General features: G+C 51.8%; 1 protein-coding gene across 8 annotated transcripts in view; it reads right to left on the bottom strand.

Annotated features, from left to right (window-relative positions):
* CRTC1 (CREB regulated transcription coactivator 1) overlaps positions 1-12,876 on the bottom strand; it is a 102,339-nt gene that overhangs the window by 15,307 nt on the left and 74,156 nt on the right. For all 8 annotated transcript variants that reach the window (XR_005457331.1, XR_005457330.1, XM_038771972.1 and 5 more), the window contains 2 exons: positions 4,190-4,276; positions 2,658-2,838 (listed from right to left, as the gene is read on the bottom strand). Coding sequence is in view for 6 of the 8 variants with exons in the window: in XM_038771972.1 (XP_038627900.1) it covers positions 2,658-2,838; positions 4,190-4,276 (268 nt within the window). In the remaining 2 variants the exon portion in view is untranslated. The remainder of the gene's footprint in view (positions 1-2,657; positions 2,839-4,189; positions 4,277-12,876) is intronic.

The raw sequence follows: 12,876 nt of genomic DNA, 5'->3' as shown, positions 1-12,876 counted from the left end.
GCTAGAGCATGTGTGCGAGTGTAGCATTATTATTAGTTTTTAAACTATCCAGGTTCAAGGGAGCAGGGTAGACCTCCCCCCGCCAACATACACACACACCCTTAAGCCTCTTCTTACAGAGGTGTGTTGGAGTGGTACTTTTTTGCCGCCTGGGAAAATATTTCAGCTGTCTGGGACCCACTCCCTACTCTCCTTGTCTGTGGTGTGTGAGGGGAAAGACCAAAAGCAGAATACTTCAGACAACTCAGGTACATGCCCTCCTGGCGACTTGGCCAGTGACTTAAGGACCCTTCCCACCTATCCTGGTTCCACCTCCAGTCTGACTCCTCTCCCTCACCTATCCCAGCCCCAGGCCACCTCCCACTTGGCAGGACTGGTGCGCTGCAGAATTGCCCCACCGCTGAGTTCCCCCCTCCTAGACCGACCCATTGCTCCCGGGGTTTTACGGAAACTTGGTTTTCCAATCTGCTGCTGTGTCCCTCCAGCCCCTTAGGGACCAGGACAAGAGCATGGTTCCCAAGTCCATTGGAACTGGGGAATCCAGAAAAGTTCAAGACTGGGGCAGGGGCCTGCTGCAAGACTTGGCTTTGGTTGGGATACACTTATCAGTTGCTATTTCTGAGCCATAAAGACCTCAGTTCCTCAAGGGAGAATGAACTCCCATGCCTGCTGCCTTCCCAACTCGGATGCATAGGCATCAGTCCCCAAATTATCTGGTTCTGCAGAGCGCAATGCCAACCACACCTCCTCCATGAAGCCTCCAGGACTTAGGGAAATCAGCTTCCTACCTGCCTTTTTAATCCACACTGCTTCCCATATTCCCCCATTCTTTTCCTTTTCTCCCCTTCTGCAGTGGCTCAACCCTCCACTCGGGTCCTTCCTTCCTTACTCTCTTTCTCCTCCTTCCCCTTCCCTGAGGAGCCTACCCTGACCCTTGAGTGGTAACACTGCACCCACCCACTCTGTAGTCAAGTGGTTCATGCTTTGCACATGCTCACAAACTGGAGGAGGGTCCTATGAATCCTGCACCTATCATGTGGTTTATATATATACGCTAATCTATATTACCTATAAGTAAAAGAATCTGTAATATCTATATATAGTAGATAATATATAGATATGCCATCGAGACTCTGGGATCTGGGGGTGGGGATGATGTCTGCCTGTTTCCCACCAACCACAGTGCTCGAGCGTCCTCCCTAACCTTTAGAGAATGCTGGGAAGTCTCAAGCAATTTAATCAGGGACAGCTGCCCAGAGCAGCAAAGAGCCTGAGGACTCTTCAGCAAAGCAACATGGCCTAATGGAAAGAGCACGGGCCTGAGAGTAAGAAGGACCTGGGTTCTAATCCCGGCCCTGCCACTTGTCTGCTGTGTGATCTTGGACAAGTCACTGGGCCTCAGTCACTGGGCCTCAGTTCCCTCATCTGTAAAATGGGGATTAAGACTGTGAGCCCCCTGTGGGAGAGGGACTGTGTCCAACCTGATTAGCCTGTATGTACCCCAGAGCTTAGTACAGTGCCTGGCACATAGTAAGCACTTAACAAATACCATTAAAAAAAGGAAAAAAAAAAGACTGACTGCCCCCTGCAAGGACCTGTTTCAGTTGTTACTCTTCAGGCCTTTTACATTCATAACCTATTGTAGCTCTTAACTCTGTTACTGTTCTCTCTAGCTGTCTTTCCCCACTTGGCCTGGGACTCCGTCTGAATCGTTTTGTGCTTACCTCAGGGCTCAGCACCAAGAAAAATGCCACCATGAACTAATCCAGTTGGAGGCATTAATGGGAACCCCCGCTGCTACAGATGGACATAGGTCTAGTTTTACATTGAGGCTAACTGTTGGACAACAATTCTTTCCTGCGCACCTCCCAGGGGGTCCAATTCTAAATGATTCCTGGGACAACTAAGTTCATCTAACTTGTTTCACTCTCCGGACCATCAACTCCTCGTGGTCAGGGATGGCGTCTTGTCTGAGATCTGTAACTGTAGTATTTAGGACAGTGCCAGGCCCGCCCAAAGTGGACGGTTAATGGATACTCATTACTGAGGACAAAGATGGTGTTAGAACACACTTTTGGCGAGAGCTGAGGGGCACGTCAACGGTAACTCTTGAGTCCGGTCTCTTTCCCAAAGAGGCAGTCGCTCACTTACCCAGTGGGGTAATGAAGGGAGCTAGGGCTCCTGGCGCCATAGTGCGACCCCTCTTCCACCCTCTCCCTACCCGACACTGTGACTTGGCCCTGACATTAGCTCGTGCCCCTTGGCCTTGCCCTGCACCCCAGTGCCCAGTGCCCTCTCTTGGGGTGGGAGAAAATGGGGGGCTAGGACCCGGGATGGCAGAGATCCAGGGGCACCCCAGCTGGCACTGGCTGACCCTCTGGCCACCACTGCTCCGGGATGGTTCCTTGGAGACGGGGAGGGCAAGAAGCCAGAGGCTCAGCATGATGTTCGGGGCCAAGGGCCCCACTGGAAGCAGTGCTCCCTAACTGCCACTGGCCCAGAGGCTTCCCCAAATCTGGGGGGAAGGGGGGAGGAGGGGAGAGGCGGGGAGTGGGCACGTGCTGGTGCCAGGGGGCAAGGGGGGGTCGGGACAGGGGATGCAAAACTGGCACCTTCACCCCAGGTGTGAAGGTGGGAGTTTTTCCCCCTGGCCTTACCTGTAAGGATGATGTTGGGGATGTTTCCGTGGCTCGAATAGTTTAGCTGCTGAGAGTCCTGCAGGTTGCCATGACTCCCCGTCAGACCCATCATGGCGGCCTGGGAGTAGTTAAGCGTGGAGCACGGGCTGTACAGGCTGTTGGAGCTGATGGCATTTTCTATCATATTAAACTGTTCCAGCTAAAGATCAAAGCATAGACAAACGATTACTGCGACCATTCTCTCTGGCCTGAGAATTAGTTTGTGAACATCTGGCTAATAAATATACAATCCAAAAAGGGGATTTTGGATGGGCCAAAAATGTTCAGCCTGACCCCGGCCCGCTCCAAGAGGAGCTCCAGGCCTGCGAAGGGCTGGCCCAGCTCGGCAACTGGGAGGGCCTGAGGCACCCGGGGTGGCGGGGGAGAAGAGAGGGCTCCCTCTGTGGGCTCCTGGGACTACAGCTCAGGAAACTACAAAAGTTCATGGCCACTTCCCGCACTTCCCAGAACACACAGCATCACTGCCATTGGGCCCCAGCTCCCGGGGTTCCCAGTGGCCCAAAATTGGTTTGGGAGGGGTGAGGGGAGAAAGCCAAAGGGATAGCAGGGGGAGGAGGGCTCTCTTGAGCCACCCCACCTCACCCCAAATGCTTCTTGAATCATTGGGGGACAAGCGAGCCTGAGGCCGGGAAGGAGACTCCAGAGAGGCACTTCCTGGATGTGGAAACAGACACTGAGCTTCCTCAGAAGCCAATGGGGGCAAACCCCATGCCAATCTCTCATTACTTGGGGTGGTGTGAAAGTGGTCCCTGGCCTCCCATGGTACCTGTGCCTACTCTAGGATGGGGGGTGGGAGCTCTGAACAACAACTCCGAAAGAGATGCCCCGAAAACCTCTTCCAAGGGGGCAAAGCAGATGGTGACATCAGCACATCTCGCCCCAGCAAAAGTCCTCTCTCTGCCAAGGCCTCATCTGCTCTCTCGGATTGTTCCAAGGCAGCAATGACCGACGGGAGGTACACCGACGGTGGTGCCCTGCTGTTGGGCCACCAGCTATTCTCATCTTTCTCAACCGAGGGTCTGGCGTTTTGTCTTCCTTTCTTACTTTTCCCTTCTTTCCATTTATTTTGCGGGGGGTTTGGTGGGGGGGAGCGGCGCAGAGCATGAGCGGGTTACCAGCCCTTGCCTTAGGGGGGTGGGCTTGGGAGAAGTGAGGGAGGATGATACCCTTCCCCACGTGACTGAGACCCCACAGTTGGGATCCCAACCAAAGAGGTGAAAGAGTGAACCGGAGAATCTGGCCTGGCCCCTTGAACCCACTGACCTGCCTTAAAGCGGTGCCAACTCCCCCAGATGAAATGCAGGAATGAAGAGCAAAATAGACAGACTGAAAAGAAACCAGGGGCTGGGGGCAATGTGATGCCGGGACCTCCAGCTGGGGGTCAGGAATGGGATGGGGGAGGGAAAAGGGAAGGAGGGGAGGCCCTTACTACTGAATAACTGTAGAGAGTGGCTAACCCGCTATTCAAAATAGGAGCTGGAGGGGCTCACCTGATGGGACAGGGCATTGGCCTGCCTCGCTGTCATCTGCTGATCATAAAAGGAATCACCAAATACGCTGCCCAGAATGGAAGAATGCTGAAAACAAAACAAAATTCTGATGCTGTGAGATTCTCACACACCTGAAGGGGCAGCGTATGGTCTTGGGGCGGGAGTTGGGGGTGGGGGTGGAAGGGTGACTATGCTTCTTTCGTCATCTCAGCTTAATGGTCCAATACCAGATCCCAGCCCCAATTCCCTTAAGTCTGTCGAGAAAGGAAAAAACCCCAAAAAACAGAAACCAGAGGCTCCCGATTCTAAAACGGCACATCCTGTGGGGCCGGATCCCGTCTGGGCAGAGCCTTAGCTCCCCACCAGAGCCATACCCCTCCGCAGCAAAGAGCTCCTTGAAAAATCACCGGCAAAACAGGCAACACACCAGGGACTGAGTTTTCCTCCAGTGTGGGCCGAAGACAAGAACTCCAGCTTCTCTCTGGGGCCGCATCCAAACACAGAACCTGAACCAATTTCCGGGGAAATGTTCTAGTCTCCATCTGCCCCAAGCCCATCCAACAACAGTTTGGCAAACTTGCACCACACCTGGATCCCAGAATGTCAGGCAGTTAATTGGTCCTTTCTTTGGGCTGGCTCGTTGGCAGCCAATGCTCCCCGCCTACCCTGGCGGAGGAGGGGTCCGGAGACCCGTGGCCTCCCAGCACATTCCTCTGGGGGCAGAGATTCAGCCTTTGGGGATTTAAATCTAAGCACAAGAGGTCTGTATCCTAAATTAACTGGTGTTGACCGAGACACTTCAAGGATGTATTAGAAGAGATGGCTTTATCTACGTAACTGCCAGGAAGGTTGAATCCCAGAGGGAACACACTTTCAGGAGAAAACCTATGGTCATTTCTTTCTTACTTGGCCACCCAATTTGCAATTAAAACTGCAGCTGTGGCCATCTTACTAGCAGGGTACTTCTCCTTCCATCTAGTCCATCCTTAGCTTTCAAAACTCTCCTGAAAAATGAAGAAAGTCCCTGTCCCAAGTCTTCTGCAGCTCTGTCGAATCCAGATCCACTTTCTGTAGGAGAGTAGAGCTTAATGATTACTTCCTTCAGACAGATCTGAAGTGTCCTTGTAGCGCTAGACATCATGCTCAAATGCCTCCAAATCATAGCTCATCAAGCGTAACCAAGGTACCGAACGAACACTCCTCCCTTCAACTTCAGGCTCGGACGTAAATCACCTTCGGCAAACCTCCACCTGGTGGGACCAGATGTAGAAACTGGCCAACTCGGTCTCAACCACAGACAACAGCACTATGTGGCTAAGTTACAAAAATGTCAAGCGCAGGCCTAAAGCACATAGCCGGAAACCATGGAATCGTTTCGGCAAACAAGGTACGGGAGGGCGAGGGGTAAAAAAATCTCTTGCAAAAGCCTCTTCTCTAGTGCACTAAGCATACACACCTTTGTGTCAAGGCCGAGCCCTTTCTGAGTCTCTTTCACAAACCTTTCAACAGAGCCTGGTGAGAGCGAACCAATGTAAAGCAAACAGGACATTGCTTTTCAAAACAACTAAAGCAAGAGAAAGGAAAGCTGTCTACTAGTAAGCAGAGCTTACTGAAGGAAGTATTCTCTGCAGGCGCCCACACTCCTGGGACACTGTGCTCTGTGATCCCTGGTTTAGGTCGAACAATTCAAACTCGGATTTTCTTTGCTTTCTTGGGCCGTAGGGGTGTGGGGCTGTGACTGAGGGGAGAACATTGCCCTGGAGCTAGAGCCTGTTCGCTTGAGGTCCTGGAAATAACCAAGCAAGCTGTGTGGGGGTCCTCATCAAATCATTTCAGAGTTGAAGATGGGGTTTTTTTTGTTGTTGTTTTTAAAAACAGTATTTGTTAAGAGTCTACTATGTGCCAGGCCCTGTACTAAGCACTGGGGTAGATACAAGCTAATCAGGTTGGGCACGGTCCATGTACCACATGGGTCTCACAGTTTCAATCCCCTTTTTATAGATGAGATAACTGAGGCCCAAAAAAGTTAGCTGACTTGTCCATGGTCACACAGCAGACAAGTGGTGGAGCTGGGATTAGAACCCAGGTTCTTCCAACTCCCAGGCCCAGGCTCTATTCACTACGCCACACTGCTTCTCGAGCAGGGATTGGCCCAGTGAGGTTGGAAATGAGCCTCTCAGCAGCATAGATCCATCAACAGGCTCCAGCAAACGAAGATTCAACTTGGTACTGGACCTCCATGAACCACTTCGGGGGCCGAGGGGGCCACCGCTCCTCATCCCCACCCTGCCTGCCAGGGTTGGGCGACCCTGTCCCAAGGCTAGCCTACTTGGGCTTCCTGAGAAGGGCGGGGGACTTCCGTGGGAAAGATTCCTTCAAATCCACATCTTAATCCAAAATACAGGTCTCGGGCTTCCATCTGAACGACCCCGTTCACTAGACATTGTGGGGTGGGGAGGGGAGAGAGAAACTATTTTAACCTTGGCCCAGTTAAGGAAACCAGCAAAGCCCTAGCTCAATTGTAACAATTGTAACAATTGCTTGTAACAATTCTGAACGAGGCTCCAGAGCACCTTCGAAGCTTCCCAATCAGGTATCAGCGACCCCTCTCTCCAACTACCCGTTTGTTCAGGAGGCATCTATATGCAGGACAGTGACCGTGAACTGGAACGAAAGCCAACAGCCCTACTGCCACGGGGGTTCCAGAAAGCAGGAAGTCAAGGCAGGAACGCAAAAGCTTCTTGCACACATCAGGATGCATTTTTTTTTAACCCTTCAGAGAGGTGGGACTCTGGGAATATTTGATAGTGGAATTTTCTCACATCATTCAAAAGTCTGGAAAAGGCAATGTCCGAACCGAACAATAGCAGTAACTATATTCCACTACAGACAATATGGAAAAGTGGAGAGAGAAGGAAGGCAAAAACAGAGTTTGGGGATTTGCAAAAAGGCAAGGCAGGAAGATGGCTGCAACATTAATCACATAAAGCAGGGAGCGGACGCCTGAAAGAGACAACCCACCAGGCCATTTGTGCTTTCCCCAAACTAAGCCGGGAAACAGCGGAAACGATCGGGGCCCCCAAACAGGGTGCGGAGACAGGACCCTCTCGCGGCTGGCCATGCTCCCTGCCCACCTTCCCCCAAGCTTCATTCCATAGGAACCCAGGACCCAGCCTCAGGTGGTTCAGCACCGGCCCTTCAGGCAGCTGTGGAAGTTTCCCTGAGGGTGGCGGCTGGCACCCCCAGTTCGCAATCTGGACCCGCAGGAGCCCGGGTCAGAGCTGGGCCCTCGAGGCAAGTATCGCCTGGATGTGGCTGATGGGCACTGTGGCCTGAGAGGGAGCCTCCCCATCGTCAAGAGAGGAAGAAAGCCAGCTTCTGCCTTCTCCGGGGACCAGCTCGCTCCAGAAAGGGGAGCCTGGAGCTAGTGAGCAGCTGTGGCTAAATAGCCTAGGCTGAATTTGGCTCCGCTGAAAGAGTGAGAGGCCCTTGGAGTGCAGAACTGTAATGCCCCTTGAGCGCGCGCGCACACACACACACACACACACCTTCCCTCGTGGCCCTGCCTAAACTTGGTCCCGCACTCTTCACATTGGCAGGGACCCCAACCTCTCATCTGGTACCCCAGGAGGGTGGGGTATCGGGCCCCTAGGCTATACAGTGCATTAGAGAGGCTGGGTGGCAGCTCCGCTGGGAGAGATGAGGGGGCCCGAGCCAGCCCCCACGGTGGCTCAGGAATGCTGACGGGATGCAAGGAGATCAGTGGGTGGGAGTCAAGTCTGGGGGTGGGGTTCGCTGCGGCAAAATGCTCTTTCCTCTCGGTTATGTTGTCCCACACACATCCCGGGTCCTTCCCCGGTTCCGAGAGAGCCTAGGTTTGTTTTGTTTTGTTTATAAATCCTATCGACATTTCCTAGCTGGGCCAGGGCATTTGATCTGTAAACTTCTCTAGCACACGCTCATCAGAATCCAAACCACAGCCAGCCACACACACACCACCTTCCACACCACAGGGTAAACATGAGTGTCAACTGGTCCCAGATAGCTTCTTTTCTTAGCAAGAAGCTACTGCATAACTCCCCCAGTTGAAAAGCGATATACTGCAGGGGCCCAGAAAATTGACTGAACAAAGAGGAAGTTTCTAGAGTAAGACGCCACACAATTCTCCTAATTAGGACTGGCTTGGCAGGTCAGAGCAAGGCACTGCAGGCAGTATTCACAATCTCCACCCCCGACCCCCACCCCCAAAGAAATAAGCACTGAAAAACAAACCCCAAACCCCAAAGCCAGCCTGGGAGTCTAGGTTATTTCGCTCAGAAACTAGTACCGTGGTTTTTCAAGCAGGTTTTTCCCCTCACCAAAAAGGCGAGAGAGAAAATCCCTCCCCTGAGGTCAAACCAACATAGGGCCAGGGCCTCCCGAGGGGCCTGGCAGCCCCAGTTGGAAAGGAGGGAAGCTGGAAATGGAACCCTGACCCCCACACATCGTTTCTTCCAAGGAAACCTGGGGCGCATCTCAGAAACCCAAATTGTTTTGTTTTTCTGAGAAACGGTAACTGCGCCATTGAATCATTCGACTTAATGGGAAAGAGCCCAAGGGAAATCAACCGGAAATCTCGTTACTGCAACACTTCGGGGTCCAAGAATAATTAATCAACTGGCCCGCAAGACTCTCCCGCTACCCTGACTCCCACTGAAATTCCATCCTAAATCTGTCTGGTCAAGGGCCTGTCGTCATTCGGTAACAACGTGCAACTCTCTTGCCTAACGTCACCGGGCTGAACATAACCTACCGTGTTTTCCGGTTTTCGCCTTGGAGATCCCCCTCTCCCCCACCGCCAAACCTCTCCCACCCAAAAAAGGCACCTTTACCTCTGACTTAGATAACGGCACTGAGAGTTCAAAAAAGGGTGGGAACCGAAACACAAAGGAGTTGGTGTTAATGGAGAGCCATGCAGACACCGGCATGCAGAGTTTTTCAATCGTTTGGGATGAAGCCTTCTGGTTTAGAAGAGAGCATTAGGTGCTACCGAGGCCGGCAAAGCAGATGGAGGAAGGACCTGGGGATCCCGCAGAACCGAAAGTTAAAGCCTCCAACTGATGGTTCCATTCAGAGGTGGGGTGGGGACGGTAGTGGGAGGAATGGACACACAGATGGGATGGGAATGACTCCCAGGTGCTATCACCTGCTGCGAAGGAAGGTGAAACAGAGACAAGGTCAGACGGGGACCAGCTAAGAAAGTTTCCCTGAGAACCATTTAGTCTGATGGTGATGGCGTATCCACATTTTCCCTGGGGAGTTTCTGATGTTGTTTAATTGAGCATGGCACTCACGTGCGCGCGTGTACACACACTCTCTCTCTCTCTCTCTCTCTCTCGGACTCGGGAATTCTTCTGCTGACTTGCAGGCAAAAATGTACCTTCTCTGAATGCCACCTGGACCACCCCCAATACCACCTTGAAATTTCTGCCTTACAGAATTCAGCCTCATCTTGATAATCACTAGCCTTGGGACACAAGGAGAGCAAGTAGAAATGAAATCAAAAGGAAACCCCCAAACCTTCATTTCAGCCAATCATCTCTACCTCCTCCTCACCAAATCCTTTGCCAGAGCTTCTAACAAGAAGTGAAACAACTGGTTTCCGTTTCCTTTACTTCCTCCCCTGTCCACCCTCCAGGGTATATGCTAATGAACAGAGGTGATCGGAAGGCAGATAGCAAGAGGGAGGAAAAGGAGAAGCAAAGGGCCTGGATCAATGTGACACCTCCCACCCCCAACCCCTCCACACACACAACACCAACCTCCATCCCCAAACTGGATAACCAGTCCCCAAATAAGCAAGAGTTGACTGTATGACCCTTTAGTTGTCCAGGGTGGGGGTTGGATGGAGGGTGAATAATACTCTACTCCAATCTCTTCTAGTGGCAGAGCACTCTCTTCTGAGCCTTCGAGGTTCTTTGGGAAAATAAATCCAGGCTCCTGTTTCTGAGGCAAATGTAACTAACTAATTGAGGGCCTAAAATCCAAGCCCAAAGCATTCAGCTCAGCCTCCAGGCCCCACAACCCCACACTGAATTTGGAATCCCGTCTGGGCGGGCCACCAGGTCAAACCCAGGCACTTCCCGTAAAACCCAGGGTGGGGGGAGGAAAGATGGGAGTGTGGACATGGCGCCCGGGTTAAAGACAGACAGGCCCTGCCGGGTTTCTAGGTCCGCCTACCTCTCAAAGCTAACCTCTTTTAACCGAACTCTCGGGCTAGGGCCAACAACGTAAACAAATCTTGGCCTCCTCCCTGCATCACCCCCACCCCGGCTGACCTGGCAAAGCCATGACTTTGACTCCTCAGACTGAGAAACTGCAGTTAATCCAGATGGCAAACAAAAGAAAGGGAAATAGCTGAGTCTGTAACAAGCCCAACCAAGAGCCAGAGTGTTACAAGGCTCTTGGCTGTAAATCAGAGCAGAGATAACTAGGCCGGGGGGACTCTTGAGGAGTTACTGTACAGTTGTGGGGCAACCCCTAAAATGGATTTCTGGAACTTCACAACCTAGGGAACTTGGAGGGAAGGGGGGGGGCGGGGTGATCAATAGGACCCTGGGGAGACAGGAAGATGATACCCCTCTTCCGCTATAAAGATCCTGGAAATGAAGTCTTTTGTGCTGAAGTCACTGAGGCCTCATCCTCACAGATCAGAATTGTCTGGACCCCACATCCACCACTAACCCAAACAGGTTTGCAGCTGCATTAGAGAACCAGGCTTCTCTTGAGTGGTGGAAGGGGGAAATCAGAGTGCAAGTCCCTCTTACCCACAAGACTATAAAAATCCTACCTACATCAGGCAAGAAAACCAGATCCAAAGAGTCCCCCATCTGAGAAACCAATGGGTCTAGTGACCAGGTCACTGAATGGGAGAGTGGATGTCTAATGTTCTTATTATGATTATAGTGGTATTTGTTAAGTGCTTACTATGTGTCAAGCATTGTTCTAAGTGCTGAGGTAGATACAAGATAATCAGGTCAGACAGTCTCTGCCCCACTTGGGACTCATTGTCTAAGTAGGAGGGAGAAGGCTAATTGAATCCCCATCTTACAGATAAGGCAACTGACACCCAGTGAAGTGACTTCCCCAAGGTCACCAAGTAGGCCAACTGATGGAGCTGGGATTAGAACCCAGGTCCTCTGACTTCCAGGCCTGGGCTAGGCTACACTGGCTGCTCCTCTTGCCAGGATTACCGCTTCTCTGGGATGGCACCGAAAGTGTGAACTTCTCTTCTTTGTCGTTATCGCTAGGATGAGGATGGTAGCGCTTGCTTTTTGCCCATCCCGCCAGAGGGCTCTGCAATTCCTTGGAAGCTCCCGGATGCTGTTTGGCTGGCTGAGAGGTTGCAGCACTCTCATTTGAGAATCAAGGGAAAAGAGCCCACAGGGGGCTGTTTCCAACTGCCCTCATTAGCCAGGGTCCCACTTCTCAAATTGAGGAGGATTAAGCCAGAGGAAATTTCATTTCCACATCTACAGCAGAGGAGAAGCTGACAATTTGGGTCAGTGGCTTTGGCCAAGCTCAGTAATACTAAGTCAAATGTAGTGACCCATCTGGCCCGTGAACCAACAGATCTGCTAGTCGCCATGAATTACAAGCACCCCGCTGAACCACCTCTCCACCCCAACACACACACACACACACCACCACCCCCGGCTCCAGAGTTGTGTTTATGTAAGACACTGTGTCTATGAAACATGCCTTCTGAATCATTGGAAATAGGAGGCTAGCTTTTCATGGGCTCAGATTTTTCCTGAATTTTTTGACAAATTATTAGGGACAAAAACAGGACTTAAAATGCAGGAGGAGAGGTTGGGTGAGTTCTTCTGCCTTCTCTCTTCCCCTCACCTACTCCTGTTCTCCTACCCACCGGGCCAGCGCCCCACTCTTCTCTCCCTGACTCCCTCTGCAGCACGAGGCCCCAGATAACCTCGGGTGAGCTAGTGGCTGAGGCCCTGGATATACCGTGACTCTGAATCAGGAGGAGCCTGAAATTCTGCTCCTCTAGTGACGGCTCCCTACTGACTTTTTGTTTTGTGTATTGTATATCTGTCCTTGTCTCTTTATGCTGTTTTAGAGTTTGTTTCATTGTTCTTGATATGTCTGCCCCCAGTCTGGCCCCCACCCCACTTATATTCACAGATTGGTGGCCCCTTGAGGGACAGAGTCCATGTCTAATTCCCACTTGGGTACTCTTTCCCACCACTTAGTACAGTGCTCTGCCCAAAGCAGGCACTTAATAAATACTCTTACTACTACTACTCCCCTTTTTCTCCTGCCCTGTCCCCGATCAGCACAGACTGCACCTTTTGGGGATGCTGCTGCTGGGGACAGCCCAAACGGTGAGCTACCTGGGCAATGTCCCAGCCCCATCCCCAGCTAGGGACTGGTGGGACTCCCAAATCCTCTCCTCAGCTTCCTGGAGTTTGAGAAACTGGCCCAGGGACTGGCCCCAGCGAGGTTTCAGGCCCGGGATTTCAGCAGGCCACCGACCAAATTCCAATTTAGATTACCCTGTGACAATACTTCATCTTTTTCCAAAGTAAATGTTTTTTTTTCCCCTCCACCTTCTGGTCCTAGTCATCTGAGGCTCTACTACTGAAATATCTCTCACAATAAAGCTTTAAAGCACTTGTTGAAATGGTGGC

This window comes from Tachyglossus aculeatus, chromosome X1 (genome assembly GCF_015852505.1).
Source record: "Tachyglossus aculeatus isolate mTacAcu1 chromosome X1, mTacAcu1.pri, whole genome shotgun sequence".
Lineage (NCBI taxonomy): Eukaryota > Metazoa > Chordata > Mammalia > Monotremata > Tachyglossidae > Tachyglossus > Tachyglossus aculeatus.
Note: the sequence above shows the minus strand (reverse complement) of the source record. Positions and strands in the feature narration are given on the sequence as shown.